We start from the raw sequence: 22761 nt of genomic DNA, 5'->3' as shown, positions 1-22761 counted from the left end.
TATTCTGAAACTGTGGTCTAAAACTTCACACTCTAAATGAGAATTTCTGAAACATGAGCTAAAAGTTATGACTAGTTATTGACCGCTTCTATCTTTTTAGAAAATGATGAAAGATAATAACTTGGTGAGACATCTGGATGCGTGTGAAACAATGGGTAATGCAACAGCTATTTGCTCAGATAAAACTGGAACATTGACCATGAACAGAATGACAGTGGTCCAAGCCTACATCAATGAAAAGCATTATAAAAAAATTCCAGAACCAGAAGCTATTCCAGAGAAAACTATGGCTTATCTTGTGACTGGAATTTCTGTTAACTGTGCTTATACTTCCAAAATTCTGGTAAGTGGCTTTCCTCATTTTAATGAGTGCATCTAAATATGTACCTCAAAATATCCAAATTGTCTGATAGTCACATGATAGGCGGCTGTTAAGTTTAAGTGTGTAACAAAAACTGAAAGATTTTTTTGCATCTGCTGCAAATTACTCAACAGTTTATTTGGAAATAAAATCTGCTTATATATAATTGTTTTGATTTAGTGATTCAAAAATGATCTCGAGAAGCTAACTTTCTTATAAAAAGATAAATTCATACTTGCGTCTAAATTTGTTTTATAAGGAGGGGCTGCTTACTTGGAGAGCATGTTAGCTCAGTTTGGGTGCTACTTCAATGTAGAATTGTGAGAGTAATATGTTGCCTAGAATGTAATGAAAAACCACAGGTGTAGACAGTGACTTTGGTTTTGTATTTCAGATAATATTTTAATGAGTCTTTACATTATAGAATTCCAACACATTTGCTCATAACTTATTGAGCCTTCTAAAATATTTTGGAATAAATAGGATGGACTGTGTTATGTATTATAAATACTGGACTCCTTAATACTGTGTCTGGCTCTTCGTTAATCCCTTTGGCTGATTTATGAACAACACCTTAAATTTCCCTATTGCATGGTTCATATTTTTTGCAACTCAAAACATAGCTTCCTTTCTATTTTAAGATGTTGCATAACTTGAATTGTGTAAGGCAATAAAAACAATTAGGTTTTAGGTTTTTTTAAAAAAAAAAAAAGACTTCAGGAGTCGGTAGAGCCCTCTTTTATGAATGCTTTCTACAGGAATAGCAGTAAAAGCAGCAGTCTGAAAACCCTTTTTTCTTCAACCAGAAAAGATGCTATGTTTACAAGAATTTTGTCAAAACAGTTGTAGTTGAGAGAGCACATCAAGATCACAACCACCTATTTCTCAAACAAGTATTTCTCATGCTAATGAGATAGACCAAATTTTCTCACATTATCCTTTCAAAACAACTTCATATACATACATACATATATATATACACATATATATACATATATACATATATACATACATATATATATATATTTTATACATATATATATATATATATATATAAAAAAACTCAGCTCCATATAAATCGACCAGGTCCCCTACTACTACAATGTTAATCAAATTATATTCAATACAGTGCAGTCTAAGTTAGTCTGTTTTACAGAATTGCCCAATTGCTGCAGTTGTCAGGGACCCCCTGGGGATCATCCAGCCCTGTTCAAAGCTGGGTCAGTTACAGCAGGTTGTTTCAGACTGTGTAGTTGGATTTTGATTGTCTCCAAGGATGGAGACTCTTCAACCTCTCTAGGGTACTTGGTCTAGCATTCAGCTACTCTTAGAGTAAAAAAGGTTTTTCTCTGTATAAATGGAATTTCATGTATTTCGATTTCTGCTCATTGCCTATTGTCCTTTCATTGGACAACATGATGTGGCAAGCCACAAGAAGAATCTAGCTCAATCTTCTTTACACTCTCCCATTGAGTATTTATGCATATTGATAAGATCCTCCTGAGCCTTTTTTTCCTCCTAGTCCCAGTGCTCTTAGCTTTTCCCTGTATTGAGAGATGTTCCAATCCCCTCATCATCATGTGACCCTTACCTGGGCTTACTGCAGTATGTCTATGTCTGTCTTGTATTGGGGAGACCGGAACTGAGTACTGCATATTTTAAATTTTAAAGGTTTGAGTATTCAGTACAGCCAAATGTGTGGTTTGCAACATAGGTGATTGCCTTAGCTGTAATGTAGTTGTGATTTATGTACTTGAAGGGATGTCAGGCTGAGTAAGTGTTTCTGCCTTGGAAACTGGAAAGACTTCATAAAAAAAATCAAATAGGCCATGGCCTGGAAAACACAACTTACCATGAGATTTAAGAAGCTTAAAGACTTGCTTTATTCAATAGAAGGCTAACAGGTGATATGGTCATGGTCTAAATCATCAGGGAAGAACTACTACAGGAGAGAATGCCTTAATTTAGCAGAAATAAAGCCATTTAGTATGCTTAATTTTCTCAAGCTTATCCATACTTTTTGAACTGCAAAATTACTGAATGGAAAATGCCTTTTAGAAAGGTCATTTGGGGATTTGATACAAACTTAATGGGTGATTTTGAGTCTGTGACAAAGAGATTGTAAGCCTTATCAGGTGCATAAGTTGCTTTTAAAAGCCACTCATGACTGGCTCATGACTCATGGGAATTTACAGATTAATCATTGCAAAAGTGAAATTTCCCCATCCTAGAACTAAGTTTTTACTTCCACATTTTCTAGATGCTGTACTTCAGTATTTGGTAAGTTTATTTCCTAACCAACAAAGATTCTTATTCTTTTTACAGCCTCCTGAAAAAGAAGGTGGCCTACCACGTCATGTTGGAAATAAAACTGAATGTGCCTTGCTGGGGTTGCTCTTGGATTTAAAACGTGATTATCAGGATGTAAGAAATGAGATACCAGAAGAGGATTTGTACAAAGTATACACCTTCAACTCTGTTAGAAAATCTATGAGTACTGTGTTAAAAAACTCTGATGGCAGTTTCCGGATATTCAGTAAAGGTGCCTCTGAGATAGTTCTTAAAAAGTAAGAACAACTACTCTCATACTCTGATACTTTAATTTGCTTGAATGTTTTGGTAGCTGAGAATACTGTGCTAAGCAAACAAAAAAAATCTTCAATAATGATATAAAATTTTTGCCCTATTCACAACAAGTGCACCAGTCTATCTTTTTGGTAGCTGGAAGCTCCCTGATTGATCTCCCTCAATGGTTCCATTTTCTGCAATAAAGTGGGCAAGCAGCATTTGAATTGTTTTCATTCAACACTCTTCCACGCCTCCAAAAACAAACAAACAAAACCCATAAAGCAAAAGTATAGCAGGTCATGACTGAACTGTTTTGATACAGGAAAATATCTGTGAATAGCCCTATTCTCTAGCCAAAATACTTCAGCTTTAGGTGCCCTTGGTCAAAATGCTAACCCATCTCCAGTGAATTCTGAACACTTGATATGGTTAAACTGCAGGAAGGACTTATACCTTTGAATAGTAAGTACAAACACAGATTACTTTCAGCTTCAAAAGACAGTGCAAGGCAGTGTCCAGCTTCATCATTTTAATAGGATATTGAACTTGACCAACTGAGAAACTTTTTTTTTAATATGAGAAAGTAAGTTGTTTCCTTATAAATCTGCCCATCTTTAGAGGGTTTATTAGAGATATTAAATTATAGGGGAGAGATCGGTCCCAGCAGTCCAGACCTTTAGGTGTTAAGAAGGCTTTAGCAGCTCTTAAGCAGGTGAAGAGAGAAATCATACATGCATGCATCATGCTTTCTAGGCACGGTGGCTGTACCCAGTCAGTTTTCAGTCCTATAGTCAGACTGTTTCTAGTTTGTGAGGAGCCTATAGGTGATGTTTGTCAGTTCAGTGTACCTCTGCTTGCTACTAGCTGTGCAAAATACTATCTAAAGAAGCACTCATACAATCAAGATTAAATCTTATTCTCCTTCTCCTATCAATAGTGTCAACAACAAAAAGTCAACCTTTCAAGGACTCTTGTACTTTCTGATGCAGAACTTAGATTTAGGTGCAAATTTTTCCATAGCTAAATTTCAAGTAAAGTCTCATCAGTGAATAAATATGCCTATATTTGCAATAATTCTACTGTCAGAAGTATTTTTTGTATCTGATTTTCTTGCTGAGCTTTTAAAAACTGTACAAGATACTAGCACTCATTCAGTCTGGACTTATGTGATCAACTTGGCTTGACAAGTGAGATAGGAAAACAAATTAAATAAAAAATAATAAAAGCACCTGGAAAAGAACAAGAAAACCTAGAAGGACTTGGATGCTATTTGAATAGTTGAAATTCTAAAACTACTTAAAAATATACCACCTAGGAAAAATATCTTGTCATCATAAGTTATTTTCTTCATCCACAATCTATTCAGTGTGTGAAATTAATCTCAGAGCTTGTAACCTGGTTTGCCAACTGGGCTACCCCTCTTTACCAGCACATGTATGACTTTATTCTTGAGCATTGAAAGAATGTGCATTGCTAATAACAGTAAATTTACAATAAATGCTGCAAAAATTTTTTAAACAGAAGATCCTTCTCTTTAAGATAAGTCAAAGTTTTGACTCAAATATTTGAAGCAAGTTTCAATTAAACCTTTACATAAAGCTTATTGGCTTCCATTTAGTCATCTTGGAGTGCTTTGAATTCCTCATGAACCTTATAATTGGAGGTAATACAGGATATCCTGTGTGGGTGCTGGCTGACATTTGAACAGATGACCTAAGTCAGGAAATTAGGATAGACTTCAAATTTCAGTTACGATGAAAATTCTGAACTGTTAATTAAGGACCTGCATCTTCATTTCCTGGCTGAAGTTGAAATTTTTAATAAGCTATTGCATCTAAAAATTCAAACCCTTGGACTAAATACTTAAATTTAATAGCAGTTATCTAGCAGATCTGCAACATCTGAGTATGATGGTTTAAATCATAGTGTATGGCTGAGTATCTTTTTCAGAGCCATAATAGTATTTTTAAAGTAAATTTTGATTTTTATGGAAGAGCTTTGCTAAGGACACAGATGGACAAAACAAAATTCATTGTTCAAAATATCTGGCAGTATCATACTTGTGGCACCAATATTGATACAGCATATATGTTTTCTGTGAAAGCAGTGGTATCTATGATGTAGTATAACAAGAAGAGCATGTACTGGAATGTACTGGAGTACATTCTTTAGTCTTTTATAAAGCTTTAAATCAGATAAAGTATTTGTTTTTCTTTTAATGCTTGTATTAAGAACTTCATGACAAAATGTTCTCTAAAGTTATAAAATCTAGACTTGTTTTTGTGCAAATTTTATTACTTTAAGGATAACATTGGTTCATGATAGTATCAGAGATTTGCTTTCAGTACTTACAGCTATATAAGCACTGCACGTCATGTACTAGGAAACATGCTATACTTCTGAGATTTGTACAACTGTTAACAAGTTAGGATTATTTTGATGAACTTGAAGCTAAGTTGACTGACTCAACCAGCGCAGATGTTAAAATCTGTTCATAGGCAATAGAGAAGTGGATACTTCTGGGCTATCAGTAACATTTGACTCCTAAATTCACTGGGTATTTTTCATCCTAGGATGGCCCACTCAGTTAATATTCTGCAAGTAGAGTGTTTTGAAATTAGAAAGTGATTAAGTACATATGCAGAAGATCACCTTAAAACTACTGCTTTTTTTTAGGGAGAGTCCAGTGAAAATGAAGTTTGTGGAAAACTTACTGGGTTTGACCAATAAGCTATCTTCCACAACAAGGTTGAACTTCTAGTTAAAAAAAATACATAAATAACAATAAAAAAAGTAACTACTTAAATCTTGTTTTTTTTTTCAGGTGCTTCAAAATACTGAGTGCTAATGGAGAACCAAAGGCATTCAGACCTAGGGACCGTGATGATATCGTAAAAACTGTAATAGAGCCTATGGCTTCTGAAGGACTCAGAACCATCTGTCTAGCATTCAGAGACTTCCCAGCAGGGGAACCTGAGCCAGAATGGGACAATGAAAATGATATTGTTACTGGTCTGACATGCATTGCTGTTGTTGGGATTGAAGATCCTGTGAGACCTGAGGTAGGGTTATTGACTAAACTGCAGTGATATTGTTAAGCAGATTTTGATTCATGTTTTTAGTCATGTAGAGAATGCAAGAAACTGAATTGCTATTGTAACTCTAAAGCATAGCTAATGAAAATCTAATTTCTGGATGGAAGTGGGGGGAGTTAATGGAACTCTAAAAGCAGATTAAAACTTCTTAATGTCACTTATGCTGGGTTACTAAAGCTCTGTACAAACTAATGACTTAAGACGCTTACTAAGCAGCATCTTGAGTAGATGGAACAGCTTGTTCTTTTTTAACACTAGAAATATTAAGACCATTGCTGAGGATAATATTAACTATTTTACTTGTTAACAGCTCTTCATGGGGAGTGATAGAGAGGAGGGATCCTCACCTGAGAAGTGAGGGAAGGAGTTTGGCCTGTAGTTAAGGTCTTTGGAGGGCAATATTTCTTAAATAGTAAAAGACTTTATGCTGCATGTAGGTGGGACTCCAATCTAATCCACGTTAGCATGACTTCACACTAAAAGTCAGAGGCTAAAAACTACGACTCACACTCCTCTTATTTCACATAATCATAAACGAGAAGCCAGTACTTCATGGTGTAGGTGTAAACCACCTTTGAATATTGTAGCCTAATGTATGATGAGAGTTCTTGCAGCTGTGTAATATTTTCTAACACTGCACTATTTGAAAAATGACCCTCCATTAAAAAAAAAAAAAAAAGTAGGAGCAGGGTAAAGGGATAGGAAGGAAAAACAACAACAAACTTGCCAGAATAACAGTTTGTGAGTTTTCAGGAGGAGGATTTAAGATTTTTTCAGCTAACGTGCAATCTGTAATCCTAGCATTTTTCTTTTATTTTTGTATATAGGTACCCGACGCAATAAAAAAATGTCAACGTGCAGGCATAACTGTACGTATGGTCACTGGTGATAACATCAATACTGCTCGTGCTATTGCATTAAAATGTGGTATTCTGAATCCTGGTGAGGACTTTTTGTGTTTAGAGGGTAAAGACTTTAATAGGAGAATACGCAATGAAAAAGGAGAGGTAAATATATTGGCTATTTACAGTAGCACAGCAGATACTTTGCAGTTAGGAGTCCGAATAAAATATAACCATTGCTGTTTTTGCAGATAGAACAAGAGCGAATAGATAAAATTTGGCCAAAGCTTCGTGTTCTTGCAAGATCATCTCCTACTGACAAACACACACTAGTAAAAGGTAAATATCCTCTTTCAAAAAACTGAAGCTGGTATTTTCTCCCTCAAAACTAATTATATAAAATACTCATCCTTGTTTGAGCTTCTAGGTAAAGTTCTCCCGGAAGATATCCAGGATCATTAGCAATGGGAAATGTCCATGAGGGAGTCATCGCTTGCCAACCTTTTTTTTTTTCCTACCTGAGAAATGAAAGCAGCTTGAAATATCTATTGTGATTTCTTATTGATTCTGAAGATAGTGAAACCAGGCTTTTCTCTTAGCTTTAATCTGTGCTGTGTTGTCAATATTGACCTATAACAGTGAGATGTTATTTATTTTAGGTATAATTGACAGCACGATCTTTGAACAGAGGCAAGTTGTAGCAGTGACTGGTGATGGTACCAATGATGGTCCAGCACTGAAGAAGGCAGACGTTGGATTTGCTATGGTATGACTCTTTTTAATCTTAATTATTTTAAGCCCTACTTTGCCATGTAAGTGATTATCAAATCACTTATAAGAATGAACAACCTTACTTTTTTAGTAGCCTAATAGACAGCTAAGTTAATGTAATTGAGTCAACATTCCTCTCATTTCTCACTGCTTTTCCTTCCTCAGTCTCCCAACTTAATCATGTCTTTATTTGATGAAAAATGTGTTTGTGGCATTTGCCATTGAATAAAACTTAAAATCACAGATGCTCAATCAGTTGAAAATCAAAACCTTTTTACAGAGAGGTTTGTTGCAAAGTGTAGCAACGTTATACTGATACTGTAGTATAAGATTTCGCAAGTGAGATCTGCTCAGCATATGGTAAAAAGACTTTATATGATAAATAGCATACTGTGTTGACTTTCAGTAAGACTTGCATAGCAGGCTTGCATCGGACGCATTTCTGTTTGTCTTCTGTTAAATGATGAGACAGGGAGGCGATTGTTATAGAGATTACCAGTTGATGTTTAAAATGTTTTTGGAGACTGCACTAAGGAACATCCCCAGGCCAATTCTGAAATAAAGCATTTTATGACAGTCTAGGACTTTCATTTGCCTAGATGGTTCCTTAAATTATTTGGCTTTCTCAAAATTTTCAAACAGCCTTTGAAACAATAGCCTAACTATTAATACATAACTGTTATATATTAGAGAAGGCCCATGAAAATTAATGGCTAGAGATAGAACTGCATATCATAGGCTTACCTTGGGTTAGTCATTACTGTGTTAAGCATTAATTTATTGCAAAGTCCTGAGAAGTGTATAGCAATTAGGGGAATCTTATTGTCACTTTGTGCTTTCTGGCCTGACCTGAAAGAGTAGGGGGAACAAAGCTTCAATTCCCTTTCAGTCTTTTTAAATAAGACACAAGGATTTTAGTAATAAATATTTCTCCTTGAGGCAAGGCTTACTGGCTTTTTTTGAGAAACATCTTTGCTTCATTCTCTATTTATTCTGAAGACAAGATGTTCTTCTACTTCGTTAGCATTTGGCAAACAGCTATAAAGCAAGTTCCTTACCAAACTTGATCACTTTAAACATCTGGTTTGTAAACTAAACTGGGAGGTTTTTATTCAAATCTGGTTTAAAATCTATATGAAAGTAAAGGAAAAACTCACAATACTGGATATCCATGGTATGCAGAATTCCTAGAATAAGCAATAGCAAGTGTCTGGCATGCTTGTACTTGAAACAGATTTTTTCCTATCAGTTAATGCAGTTTTAAAATGTTAATACTAGATGGAGGTGTGCCTTAAGTATGTTGTCTTTGGGTTTTTTTCTCTTTTCATGCACTTAAGATATATTTCTTGAATTTGCTTCTGCCTCAAGGTTCCTCCTTAGCGTTAAGATGAGAAGGTATATAATAGTTTCCCAGCAGGTCACTTTTGTCTTAAAGAAATGTTTACTGAAAAGATTTAAGATAGATCACACTTCCTAGAATGCATACAGATGTGCTGACTCAGATGCTTAGCTTGAAGGGAAAAAATGAGGGAAGGAAGAGCTTTTGTGCCATTCTCAGGGAGCTTTTTTAAAAGCATAACTTACAAATTTGACAGCTACACATGAAATGTTTTCTGGACTGTAACAATCTTGTTATAATGAATGCCTATTTTCTGCTATTGAATAGCTGTTGTAGTTGGCACTGTCAGAGGATATTTATTTTCATTTTCCAGAACATAGATGGTTCTTGCAGATGCCATGTAAGAAGCTCATTTGTTTAACTGCTTATCAAATTATCACTTAAAATAAATAGCATATAGTAGATGGTATAAAGATACCTTTTTAAGTTGTACACATAGGTGTGCAGGTGACTCATTTTCTTAGCAAAATAAAATAAAGATTAAATTTGTTTTTGAAGTTTAATATATGCTTACAGTATTTCAGAAAGCTATCCTAGGGAAATGCGTATTACACATAACACAGAACTTAAACTATTTAGATACCATAGGAGGCTACAAGTGCTTAAAACTTAACAATGGCACACAGTCTACGGTTTAATGTCAAAGCTTTTCTGCAAAAAGTGTTCAGAAATGTGTATCACATCTTGCTCTGCTGCTGGAATCCACTTAGCAGACTGCTTAGGCATGGACTGAACAGTAGTACTGCACCATCTGGTGTTTGTTGCCTTGAACAAGTTCAGTAACCTTTCATTAGGAGAGCTCATATGCTGTCTTTTTATCATCTGCCTGCTTTTATTACTGATAATTTCCTTAAAGGATATAAAACTTCATTTTACTTCTCAACCTTGATCCTTGAAAATTTAAAAATTATTTTAAAAAGGTGAACCTCAGAAATAGCCACCTGTAGAGCTAGATTTTTACAGGGACTCTGAAATATTTTATTACTATTTCCCTTCAGAATTCTGCTAACCCATATCTATTAACAAGCAAAAAAAAAAAAAAAAAAAAAAATTACCACTTGAGCTGCCTCCTTTTCTTTAAATTTTGAACTTGGTGCTGTGGGCTTTTAAACCATGTTATTTTGGTTTATATTGATTCTTCAAATGAAACTAAAAGGAAACAAGCTCAGATTTTTTTTTTTTTACTCTCTCCTCCTCCCCAACATTAACTGAATTATAACTTTGCTTTAATGTGCTCAGAACTTTTAGTATTTTGATCTACTTTATGCCAAATGAGTTTCTTCAGCTTGCTTATATTTTGTGATGATTCTCTTTACCTGCAGTTTTTTAAGATTTTAAGAATACAGCAGACTCGTCACATTGGTTGCAAGGTTGACATCAGTCTTTCAATACTTATTTAGTAAAATTTAGATTTATCAGTCTGGATTTAAAATTTGCAACTAGCAAGGTGCTATATATCTTTTTGTAGCAAGGAACAGTCAGGTAGCCAGCAGAAGAGCTTCTAATATGTAAGTCATTGCTTCCTATTATATTTCATAATTGTTTCTTTCTTTTTCTACCAGGGTATTGCTGGCACAGATGTAGCTAAAGAAGCTTCTGATATTATCCTTACAGATGACAACTTCACAAGTATTGTTAAAGCAGTTATGTGGGGACGAAATGTGTATGACAGTATCTCCAAATTTCTTCAGTTCCAGCTTACTGTCAATGTAGTAGCAGTAATTGTTGCTTTCACGGGAGCATGCATAACACAAGTATGTATTGATGGCGGTTTGTTTCACTTAGTAGAAGCTGAAAATGCCTTCACTGATTAACTCTTGAATTCAAGCTTTCAGCTGAATACTAGCCCGAAGAACATAATGCTCTTCAAAACATGTCCATGTTGTTTAATAAATGCCTTTAGTAGCTGTAAGTTGTTCACTTAATATTGGAAGGTTTAATGTATCTATCTTTATAGGATTCTCCGCTTAAAGCTGTGCAGATGCTGTGGGTAAATCTCATAATGGACACATTAGCCTCTCTTGCCCTGGCAACAGAACCACCCACTGAAGCTCTCTTGTTGCGAAAGCCTTACGGTAGAAACAAACCTTTGATTTCTCGTACAATGATGAAGAATATTTTGGGTCATGCATTCTACCAACTCGTAGTGGTCTTTACACTCCTGTTTGCGGGTAAGAATGCTGAAGCTTTAGGAAGTTATGATGATAACTTTATAGAGATATCTGTTCTGTCTGTGTGTGTATAAAATTTTGTCAGTTAAGCTGCTAATAAATATCTCTTACAGGTGAGAAAATTTTTGATATCGATAGTGGAAGAAATGCACCTCTCCATGCTCCTCCTTCAGAGCATTATACTATTGTGTTTAATACATTTGTGATGATGCAGCTTTTTAATGAAATTAATGCCCGGAAAATTCATGGCGAAAGAAATGTTTTTGAAGGAATCTTTAACAATGCAATCTTCTGTACTATTGTTCTGGGGACATTTGTTGTGCAAGTAAGTAACTGAAGGCTTTGAGGCAGGGGGGAGGAGGCGGATGGGAATGTACTTCATATGCTGCTGTACTTGCTTACCTTCAAAATACTAGCCAACTAGTGCCACATGTTTCATTTCTGTAATGTGAAAAATCTTTAGTGTCAAACACTAGAAATCACTTGGAAGTGCTGCTTGATAGGGCTTTCTGGTAAGGCCTCTTTGAAAATCACTAGAACTGAAGTGTGGAAATATTTGTATTGCCTTTTGGAATTCTGCAGTCCCTCTTAGTGTTCTAGTCTTGCTACAGAATGCAATGAAGTTATTTATTTCTCCATAGTCAGGACTCCTGCCCATATCTGCCTGTGCATCTGAACAAAAGCTAATTTTAAACAGAGCTGTAGAAAACTCATATAACTTCTCTTATCTTCTTAATTAATGAGACTAGAAATACAAATCAACTTTAGAAACTCAAGCTTAAGTATTGATTTTTGTCTTTCTCTTTCAGAAATCAATGTTACCTATATAGATGCTGCTGCCTTTGTTCTTACTTTCATCTGAATATCCACTGGTATCTAGGGACCATCTATTTTAGTATATAGGAAGATTTTTTAAGAGCTGATTATTTAACTTTGTATTTATTAACATGATGAATTATCTGAAATTGATCAATTTAACATATTGACATCTACAATATATCTACAAAATATCTACAAATACCAAGTCAAAACTGCATCTAAAGAAAACAGTTTATATGAAGTAGCTTTACTTTTTAACTGGCCTTAATGTTTAATTTATCATTGAAAGTGCAATGAAATAACCAACAAATTAGTATATTGCATTTTCTACAGAACTTTTTTCCTATTTTGACTTAAAAGTTATTCTGGATTTATGAAGCTATATCCCAACCTTAAGCCTCTTAAACTTTGGAATTCCATAAAGTTGTACAAGGTCATAACAGTTCAAGAAATGCAGATGTATATACCTTTGCTTCATGTAAAGTTAATTTTCTTTCTTATTCTCCCAGTTTTAGTTTGCCTTAGACTGCACACTCAAAGCTACTTTTATTTTTAGAGTTGCTTATATAGCAGACTGTTATTGTGCAACAAAACCAAATATGCAGAAATTGTTCCTGACTGCATCTGGGTTCATGTTGACTGAATGCATTTCCAACTAAGTAACTCTTGAGATGTCTTAAAGTGATTTATTCTGTTTTAATAAAATAACAGATATTTGGGGGCTTTCCAGCTCATAGGTGTCCTTCTTATGGTCAGTATTGTCTCCTTTTCACACTTCCCTGCTACTTGAATTGTTGGTTCTTCAGGGCACAGACTTTCACATATATAATTCCTATGCAGTGGGATACCTTGTTCATCAGGGCCTGTACAGCTTTTTGTAATAAATAAGGTATTAAGAGCTTGTTTAATTTACCTTTTGAGATTTCCTTTTCCCCCAAAGTTTTGCCATGTAAGCAGTTATTAGCATGACATGTATAGTCTTACATTTAACACTGATAGAATGTATATTAATATTCTTTAGACTATTTCAGAAATGCTTATCTCTTGTGGAGCTAAGATTTATTAACAGTAGAAGTTGGTTAGTTAACTTGGTTCCGAGACGAACATTTGTATGATAACTAATCACTGTAAATTTGTAGCATCAATTACATGCTGCAAATGTCAAATGAAGGAAAAAAACTGTAAACATGAAAATGGTGGCCAGCAGGTTGTTCTGAATATAACATTTGAAGAACAACTAAACTATTTAATGCTTCTTGAAATACTGGAAAGCAAGAGAATATTGTTTAGGTTAAAGTAGCTTGAACTGCTAAGACAGCAGGAGTGTATCTTTAATAAGATGGAAAGTTATATGAATTTTAATGTGGATTTCGGTCTATAGTGATGTTGAAGCATGAAGGAATTTTCTAGTAAAAGGTCACAGATTTATAACGTATGTTGTATGTTCACAAAGATGCTCCTCTTTACAGATAATTATTGTGCAATTTGGTGGGAAACCTTTTAGTTGCTCAGAACTCTCGATTGAACAGTGGCTGTGGTCCATTTTCCTGGGCATGGGAACACTACTCTGGGGCCAGGTAAACTAGGTTTTTCAAGATGCCAAATATTTACTTGCCTTGGTATGATTGTATTTTCCATGTAATGCCTTTTTATCAGTTCTCAAAAAACCCTCCTCTTTCAGGTGGCCCATATGTATATATGGAGTTTAACAGTAAATACTGCTTAAAATGGTCTAATGCAGTAAGCCTTTTAGTTGGATATTCATTACTCTGACTTGGTCAAGTGGTTATATTTTGTATCTGGGTGCTGTGACTATATATTTATATATATGTGTATATATTTAATAACTTTTAACTAAAAGTAGCTGAAGTTACCTCTTAATTATGAAATTATATCTTTAGCTAGATAAATACTAGAACTTCTGTAGGAATATAGATGCAATTAAGATACTAATATTAAAATACATTTACCTTAATGTTTTCCATGAATCTGAATTGTTATACTTGGTAGTTTTTTTTTTTTTTTTTTTTTTTAAAGCTTTCTGGAGTACCAAGAAATGCATCAAAACTCAAAACAGCTTTCTTAATTTTCTTTACTTTCATAATTATGAAATAATTGGAAAGTTCTTTGAACCATTAGGCAATTGTATTTTGAATTTTCATTACTATTGCATGCACAACAGTGCTTGTGAACCGCAACCTTATTTACACAAAACAGTAGAGATATCTCGTTTTCCATTATTTAACAGCATATTTGTCTAAACTTTTCATAGTACATGAAGAGATTTCCAATATGACTTCTTCCCTTCCCTTTCCTTCTATTCTATTTTGCAAAGAAAGTTTGTTTTCAACGTGAAACTTGTAACTTTTAGTTGCAAATACACATATAGATGCATATTCTAACAGTCAGTATAAGCTTTTTAGGAGTAAGGTTCTCTGGAAAATAAATTATTTAAAGAAATCAAATAGAGTCATTCTGATGAGGCTTAAAGGTAGCCCAGAAGAGAATCAAGATGACTTCAAACACCTTTGACCCAAAGTATCTTGCAAGGGTAAAGCTTCCCTGATGTAGTTCATGCTGCTTCACCATCTCATTAAGGGAGAAGAGCTTTTTGCTTTCTGAGAAGAGTGTAAACTTGGTTCTCCTTTCTTGGGATACTGTTGATGTGTAAGCTTGGAGTATTCACAGTACCAACTTCAGCCTAAAGGACAGTTTCTCTTGCCTCTGGAACAGTCCTTTTTCCTCTGCAGCTGCTGAAACAGCCTTCTAGGTTTTTGAGGCACAACGAAAGCAGGCTTGGAACTGAACTGAATCTGCTAGATGGAACATATCAAAAGATAACTCCCCTTAACTACATAGAATAGTCCTGAAGGTGGAGATGAAGAGGAAAGCTGGAATAACCATGTCGCTTGTTTGGGCCAGATGAATGAATATCCAATGAGTAGCAAACCAGTGGTTTGGGTTAATGGTTCTGGTAGCATGGCTTATCTTCCAAATGGATTGATATCTTCCAGGTGACAAAAGAATGCGTGTCCATTTTGTATTTCTGAATTAAGCTGTGGCTACTTCTAATGAAATGCTGTAGTTCTCAATTAGGGGACAGCTCACACTTACACAACTGAAGCTCTGAAAGCTCTGTAGTAAGTATCTAGTAGCACTACTAGATACAGGCACAATCTACAGAATTAGTGGCTCTTTTAGCTTTAGCACTGCTCCTTCATAGCATAGTAAAGTAATCCTACAGTGGAATTTTGTCTACCTAGCAAGTATGAAGTCTTGTTATTTAGGTTTGTAATCCAAATTTAACTTCATATTATTGTTGAGATGGTAAGAAGATTCCCAGCTTTGCAGCTATTTGGCTGAAGTGATTGCTCTATGTTAATACACTCATCACATTTTTATCATTTGTCTTTCAAATTTGCTAATCATAAACAAGATATTTTGTTAAGCCTCAAGTCTGGTACTCTGTTTTTTAAGTTAAAAAACCAAAATGAAACAAAACACTGATTCCTATTTTCATTCACTGTTAGTTGATTTCAACAATTCCAACCAGCCGTCTGAAATTCCTTAAAGAAGCTGGTCATGGAACACAAAAGGAAGAGATTCCTGAAGAAGAATTAGCAGAAGATGTAGAGGAGATTGATCATGCTGAGAGAGAATTACGTCGTGGTCAGATCTTGTGGTTTAGGGGCCTGAACAGGATACAAACTCAGGTATGGTCTTGGAAAAGGTAGGACCCAGTGGGTGTTCTGAGGGAAATCTCTTACCCTCTATCCTCAATCCCTTGACTAAGATGGCAATTCTAGATGATGTGGCTGAGACTCGCAAAAGAGGGTATGGATGGATGTGTATTTCCTCAGATCTTGTTTTCTTCAGCTCTAAATGCAACTCTTGCCTGTGTATCTGCTCTATAAAAAGTGCCTTTTTTCTTTATTTTGTGTGTTATAGATGGGATGGTCCTTTCTCTTGTTCTCTCTCTCTCTCTCTCTCTCTCTCTCTCTCTCTCTCTCTCTCTCTCTTTCACTCTCTTTCTCTCTTGCTGAGCAATCTGTCACAATCTCTGATTCCTTGCAGATGGATGTAGTGAATGCTTTCCAGAGTGGAAGTACCATTCAGGGGGCTCTAAGGCGGCAACCCTCCATCGCCAGCCAGCACCATGATGTAACAAATATTTCTACCCCTACACATGTAGTGTTTTCCTCTACTACTGCTTCTACTACTGTGGGGTGTGAGTGTGTGTTCCTAAAGTGCATGAAATTAACATTTCCTAATTCACATACCTAACGTTTCTCATTTTCTCCTTAGTTTTTAAAAATCATCGTTCAGGCTTTCCATAAAACAAAGTGGAGTCCTCAAGACGTTTTTTCTTAGAGGGCTGAGAACAGGTGGAACAGTTGCAACAAAAGACTTTGATATGAAAGCTGTGAGCCTGCGCATCCTGTGCCTTCATCCATTCATGTGTAGAGGGATGTTTAATAGAAAAGCAGGAAAACTGTTGTAAATTTTCGAGTATATGCCACTTAGGATGACTTATGTTAAATAAGTGAATACTTGATAATCACGGAAGTAGGACAACAAAAGTAGGTGTCTTGTACTACAGCATACATGATTCTTTACAAAGTAAAATAAGTAGGTGGAGAAACAAATGATATTTTAAGAAAATGAATGTACTTAGAGCACTATGAATGTACATGGAGCACTAAATACATTTTCTTTGTAGCTCGTAAGGAACTTCTGAATCTCTGCCTTTGGATTTCTTTTACTAAATAACACAACTTTCTCAACATCAGGATTCAGGTGGCGAATCAAGGCTTCTTAAATGTGTACAAGGCAGAAGAAACATATAATCAGCTAATAGAAAAAGAAAAAAGGCTTAAGCATTAATTGGTGAAACTTTCATTCAATTTTGAATGATATTTTTTTCCTCTCTAGGTTCTTCTGACAGCAGTTCATAAGCCATCAATGAGAATGAAGTTCTTGTCTCACCTTAATTCTATCCTCTTTATATTGTACTCTTAAGTGGCATTTCAGTTTCAGCCTTCATTTCTTTAGAGGCTAGAGATTTAATTACTCAGCTACATAGGCTTAAGTTCTGGGATCTGAAGATGTAGAACAATTATAGATATTAATCATCAGTATACAGCTACTGTTGAAATAATTTTCCATCCTAATTGCATTATATCCTAAACATTACATGTTTAACCTCCTTCTCTAACTTTCTAGAGGCTGGTTAAATAACTTTTTTTAAAATAGTCCCTTGTGGGAAGACTGCTTGCTTTTATTTTTTCTTCCCCCTCCCCCCCCCTTTAAACTTTCAGATTGCTGGATGGATGAAGATCCTTAATTTCAGGAGCTGTCTTAAAGAAATGCCCTTTTCTGATAACTTCTTGGCTTGGCCAAAATTTCTCTGTGAGCTTGCACAAGCACCTATTATAGCTGTTATCCATAGGCAAAAAGATATTTCCTTATCTTGCAGTAGCATTGAGAGGCTCAGCTCACAAATTTGCATACCTCAAGAACACTAAATGAAAAGTAGATTTAACAATAAGGATGTGCAGGATTGCATCTCCTACTTAAAATGCTAATGAGTAACCTGTATCCCTGAATATGCTCAAGAACATTAATTAAACATTCAAGATTGTCTAGAGAGCAACTTCATGCCATGCTGACATTTGAGCAGGATCTAACAGGCACTGCAGCACCTCACTGCTTCAAATGACCAGTGTAGGTACAATGCTGCAATAGCGGGGATTTATTTTTCACTACCTGTTAAGAAGCACTACATATTGCTACACCCTCCAGGAGAACAGCTTTTGATAACTAATATGTGTTATTGAGAAGCAGATGTGACTTCAGTGGGTCTCTCTTTCAGAGAGCTGTTTCCAAGGAAATATTTAAGATGTTCCTGTGAAGTGAGGATGCAATTCTTAAGCAGCCATCTGGCTAGGAGTTTTTGGAGTGCTTACTGCGTTCCTTGCTATTCTGGTATTAATATGAGGAAGGCCTGATGACAGTATAAATTACAGATAACAAATTGTCTTGTTTGCTCCTCACTTATGCAATTTATTTGTAGTTACCTCTCTTGTCTCATCTTAGGAAGTTGAAAATAAAGCCTTCAAAACACTAACTTTCCCCTTTCAAGTATAACTTAAAATGCTGATGGTCTGATTTCTGCCTTTGTGACAGGACTCCTTCAGAGTCTTGGGTTCATGTGAATGTGTCATGATCCAAACTATTTGTTTAGTTTTCAATCTGCGTATGAATCAAGCCTTTATTGTGGATATGCTTATATTCCCATGATAATTACAGCTGTTCTGCTAAACCAAAAATTATTCTGTTACTGTTCATGATATAAGTTACCATCTAGAAACAAGGGAAAACTAGTCTCATGAACCAGTCATACTTCATTTTTACTACAAAAATCTGTGGCGCAGTGGGAGAATATCAGAGATGCAACATGCCAAATACAGGCATTGCAAACACTCAGTTGGGCACAGTGTCACTGCTGATTTTCTTAAGTGCCAAAACAGTTCATGCATTGTGCTAGGTTTGGTTTAAAGCTCCTGTAACTAAGTCAACTTCTTAAGAATATGCTCAATTTTCTTGTGATGAGAATAGTAGAGCATTAGCTGCTGTTGAGCCCTTATCTTTTCAAGCACACTAACACTATATTTCCTTTCTTCTTTGTATTGGTAGTTACAGTGTGAGAGCCCTCCTTACTTTAATGATTTCTGTTGTCAGTGGGATCTAGCTATCTGGTTGTACTATGAAAATACAGAATAGTGAAGCTTTTGACCAAACTACTTTTGTAAAAGTGCTCTTGAAGGAGGAGGGGAATCTTCTGGCTATTTCTAGAGGTCAGAGAACAGCATCAGAATCTAAGACATATGCAAGCACTGCACATTATAACAAACTTGGTGGTGTATTGCTTCTGGGGATGTCTGCCATTTACACTGGGGAGTTTAGCATATATCAGCTCTTGAAGTCAGTGCTTCAGATCTGCTTGACCTTCCAGCTTCATTCTTTCACCTGGAAGTCCATTTGTATTTACTTACCCAGGAACTCAGTGCATCCTGTATGAAAGGGCTACTCATGAGGTCCTTCTCTCAGCTTGAAATAAATCACCTTGAATGTGCTAAAAATCTTTAAGCTGTGCTTACTGTTTTGTAAGTTTTCTGTTTACTTTAGAATTTCCTCCCACTTAAAATTATACACCAGAGGAGCTTTTTGATTGGAAGTATACCTTCTTAGAGAGTTATTCATGCTATTTAAAGTTGAGTTTTCTAGAGATACTGAGAATTGAATAGGATGGTACCAGAAGTGAACTGTATCCTGATGGAAGTGTTGGATAGGCTGGTTACTGGCTCTTACCTAACTTTGCTTGCTTTATATCAGTTCATGAATGAATCCTCAATAGCTGTAGTTCAGTTGTGTGGGGCTTGGGAGGAGAAGGGGTGGGTGAGCAGGTGGTTTCAGCCTTAAAATTGCAGTTTGAAAAGCTTAAACCAAAATCAACCTAGACCTGCATTGTTCACAAATGTTATATTGCTTTTATTCTAACTTAATTCCAAAACATTTAATTACAGATTCTGTAACTTTTGTTAGCTTTCTGTTTTGAAAAAAAATGTTAGTTAATCAAACAATGAAAAGATTTGAAATCTTCAAGCTAGGGAATTTGTCCATTAACTCAATGTAAATTGAAAATTCTGTTAAACTAAGCCTGATCATCTGTCATACTCTGTGCTACTTTCTTCAAACTTGCAACCTGTCATGGCTATATCTGAAGTGTATAGTACAATGTTCAATTTCCTGGTACTGGTTTTAAACTTGCAAATCATTATTCAATAAGAAATTTTCTCTAGCATGGTAAATGGATATATACTCGAATATTTACAGCTGTTACAGCAGTATCCTTTTTTTGCATGACACTTTGTCCAGTCATTGTGCCATTCGGCTTACACTTGCTTGGCTTTTTCATAGTCAGTTGACATCCTAATTCCTAGCATGAGAATTAGTAATCCTTTTATCCTCTAACTTATTTTGCCCCCAGTATTCAAAAAGAAAGAAAAAAAAAAAAAAGAAAAAAAGAAAGAAATGTTGGCCTCACTTTTGAAAATTGCTTAGCCCATGCCAAATAACTAAAGAATTTTAGTGCCATATCTGAATTTTTAGGCCCTTCAGCTTTTTGTAGTACTCTCACAATTTTTATTCCTACTGTGTAGACTGGCAGTGCTCTACTGAAATGCTCTTCATTTTTACAGTTATTGCAAGTTCCACTGCATCACATACAAATTCGATTCACTCATGTCTAGCTGTTTGTGGATTCAAACTCATAAGAACCATGTCATTACCAGTAAGCCTGCAGCATGTTAACAACCTTTTTTTTGTTGTTTACAGATCCGAGTGGTGAATGCATTTCGTAGCTCCTTATATGAGGGATTAGAGAAACCTGAGACACGAAGTTCAATTCACAATTTTATGACGCATCCTGAGTTTAGAATAGAAGACTCCGAGCCTCATATTCCCCTTATTGATGATACTGATGCTGAAGATGATGCTCCAACAAAACGCAACTCTACTCCCCCACCCTCTCCCAATAAAAATAACAATGCGGTTGACAGTGGAATTCACCTTACAACAGACATGAACAAGTCTGCTACCTCTTCATCCCCAGGGAGCCCGCTACATAGTTTGGAAACATCACTCTGATTGTAAGCTGAATGTTAACACACTAGCTGCATTGTAAAGAAATTGAAACTGGGTCTCTTCACACATTATGATGGACAAGATGATATTCTTGTCTTGGACTTCAACAGAAGACACACTTGTATGAATGTAGATTTATTTTTTTAAAAAAAGCTTTCTGCCAGACTGGAGGGTGCTTTTCTGGGGGTGGGAGTAATAATGAACTCTGTCAGATAAACAGTAACTCAGCATAAGTGACCTGTGGATCATCTGTTGTACTTAAGAATGGTCCTGAACAGTGTGTTAGCAGAGCTTTAGTTTATCTTGATCCTTTTGTGAGGGGAAGGCTGGGAAGGGCAAGGAGGCCCTGGATCATTGAATTGATACTTTAATTTCTGCTGTTGGCTGTTAATAATTTGGATTATTTATGTTTATAAATGATACAGATCTGTTTACAAGGTTTGTAGATACTTTTTTGTTCCTGTTCATAGATGGGAAGCTTCCTTATAAATGATGCAGAGAAAAAAAAATAGTCCTTCAAATACTGCTGTATTTTCAGGAAAAGGGTGTTTCTATTGAAACTGTACTAAATTTTGCCTGCAATTTACCTTGTTAAATATTGTAGATAAATTGCTAATACTAATAGCCAAATAGATAACACTAATGCTTTGTAAAAACATGAGCAGTGGTGTTCTAATGAAGTTATGGCCTCTGTCCTAATTAGTTTCTTAAATACATTTACTACTTAATGGTTTTGAAACAACTGCTTAATTTTTAAAAAATTTTGAGAAACTTACTAAATAACTTTTGTTCAGAACTTAGTAGGATTGTTTAATGCAGGACATCAATATGTGATGGAACTTGCTTGAAATATTTCTGTTATCTCGGGCAAAATGGATTAAATCAAAATACATCAGAATCTTAGTCCTTTGTTTTTGTCTAAAAATGTTAGTTTAGTGCTGTCTTGGTGAACTGTGAGTGGAACTGTGATTTTTTTCCCCCTCTCCCCTCTAATCTATAGAATCCTTCATGCAGCATGAGGGCTGCTGGCATTTTGAAAGGTTGTTAGTGGATAGCATACATGTTCTCCTTTTTGTTTTTGAAACTTGTTTGTAAACATGAATAAATCTGCCCTTTTGTTAAAATAAAATTGCAGCAATGTTTTCTTACAGATTTTTTTTTTCCCTCAGCTCTTTCACTGGAAACACTGAAAAACATTTTGTATTACTGGTTAACTTTAAACTACAATTTCAAGATGGTAACAGCCCCATTAGAAATAGTATTTTGGGTAAATCAAATCGTGGTGGCTGCCTCACAGAATGAATGTAAAATAAGGTATCCAAAATTTTCACTGAGCCAAAAGAATACTCCTTGTGAACGAATAGTTCTGGCTGCAATTCTGATTTTTGCTGTGAGTAGTGCCTAATGTATTTCCCTTACTTGGGTGGTAAAGGGTATAATAAATTGACTTGAGGTGAGGCCAGTGAAAGTATGTGTGTGTGTATACATATATATTTATACATTTTTTTTCAGTTGATCAATATTTCCATGTATTGAAAAATGATCTGTTAGCAATTGACTGAAAAGCTATAGTCTGTCTCAAGTATAATGTTAAAACAGCTAAGGATGGAACAGATTTGGCAGTTCCTGTTTTTTAGATCTGCTTAGAAGAACATCTTAAGAGTTGAGTTGTATTCTTCTCCTACTATCTCTGTATCCCTAAACATAAAGAATCTTTTGGAGAATAAGGAACACTAAGGAGATGCTTTTAATTCCTGCACTCCTTCAAAGGAATTTAGTGGTAATAAGGGTGGGAGGAGATAATACTAGAGCAAACTGCAGAAACGAGCAGGCTAGGAAGACAAGCTCAAGCATATCCTTCCTTTCTGGTGGGGATAAACGCATGCTTTGGGGTTTGTCCGTTAATGGGTCATGTTCAACCTGTAGCACTGTATCCCACTGTCAACCACTCCTGAATTCAGTCTTTTCTATTGCATCTAAATAAATGCACTGAATTCTAGAAAGGGGTTTTGCACTTGACACTTGTTAT

General features: G+C 35.5%; 1 protein-coding gene across 6 annotated transcripts in view; it reads left to right on the top strand.

Moving 5' to 3' along the window:
• The window catches only part of ATP2B1 (ATPase plasma membrane Ca2+ transporting 1), a 65280-nt gene extending 43419 nt beyond the window's left edge, over positions 1–21861 (top strand). For 5 of the 6 annotated variants that reach the window (XM_062585125.1, XM_062585124.1, XM_062585115.1 and 2 more), the window contains 12 exons: positions 101–343; positions 2687–2928; positions 5754–5991; positions 6852–7031; positions 7118–7205; positions 7526–7632; positions 10599–10790; positions 10994–11207; positions 11321–11532; positions 13496–13603; positions 15557–15739; positions 20424–21861. In XM_062585125.1, coding sequence (XP_062441109.1) covers positions 101–343; positions 2687–2928; positions 5754–5991; positions 6852–7031; positions 7118–7205; positions 7526–7632; positions 10599–10790; positions 10994–11207; positions 11321–11532; positions 13496–13603; positions 15557–15739; positions 20424–20735 — 2319 coding nt within the window. In that variant the 3' untranslated portion in view covers positions 20736–21861. Of the gene's footprint in view, positions 1–100; positions 344–2686; positions 2929–5753; positions 5992–6851; positions 7032–7117; positions 7206–7525; positions 7633–10598; positions 10791–10993; positions 11208–11320; positions 11533–13495; positions 13604–15556; positions 15740–16100; positions 16215–20423 lie in introns of all 6 variants that reach the window. The other variant, XM_062585128.1, reaches the window with a different exon arrangement.
• Positions 21862–22761: the final 900 nt, after the last annotated feature.

This window comes from Rhea pennata, chromosome 1, assembly GCF_028389875.1.
Source record: "Rhea pennata isolate bPtePen1 chromosome 1, bPtePen1.pri, whole genome shotgun sequence".
In the NCBI taxonomy this organism is placed as follows: Eukaryota; Metazoa; Chordata; class Aves; order Rheiformes; family Rheidae; genus Rhea; species Rhea pennata.
Note: the sequence above shows the minus strand (reverse complement) of the source record. Positions and strands in the feature narration are given on the sequence as shown.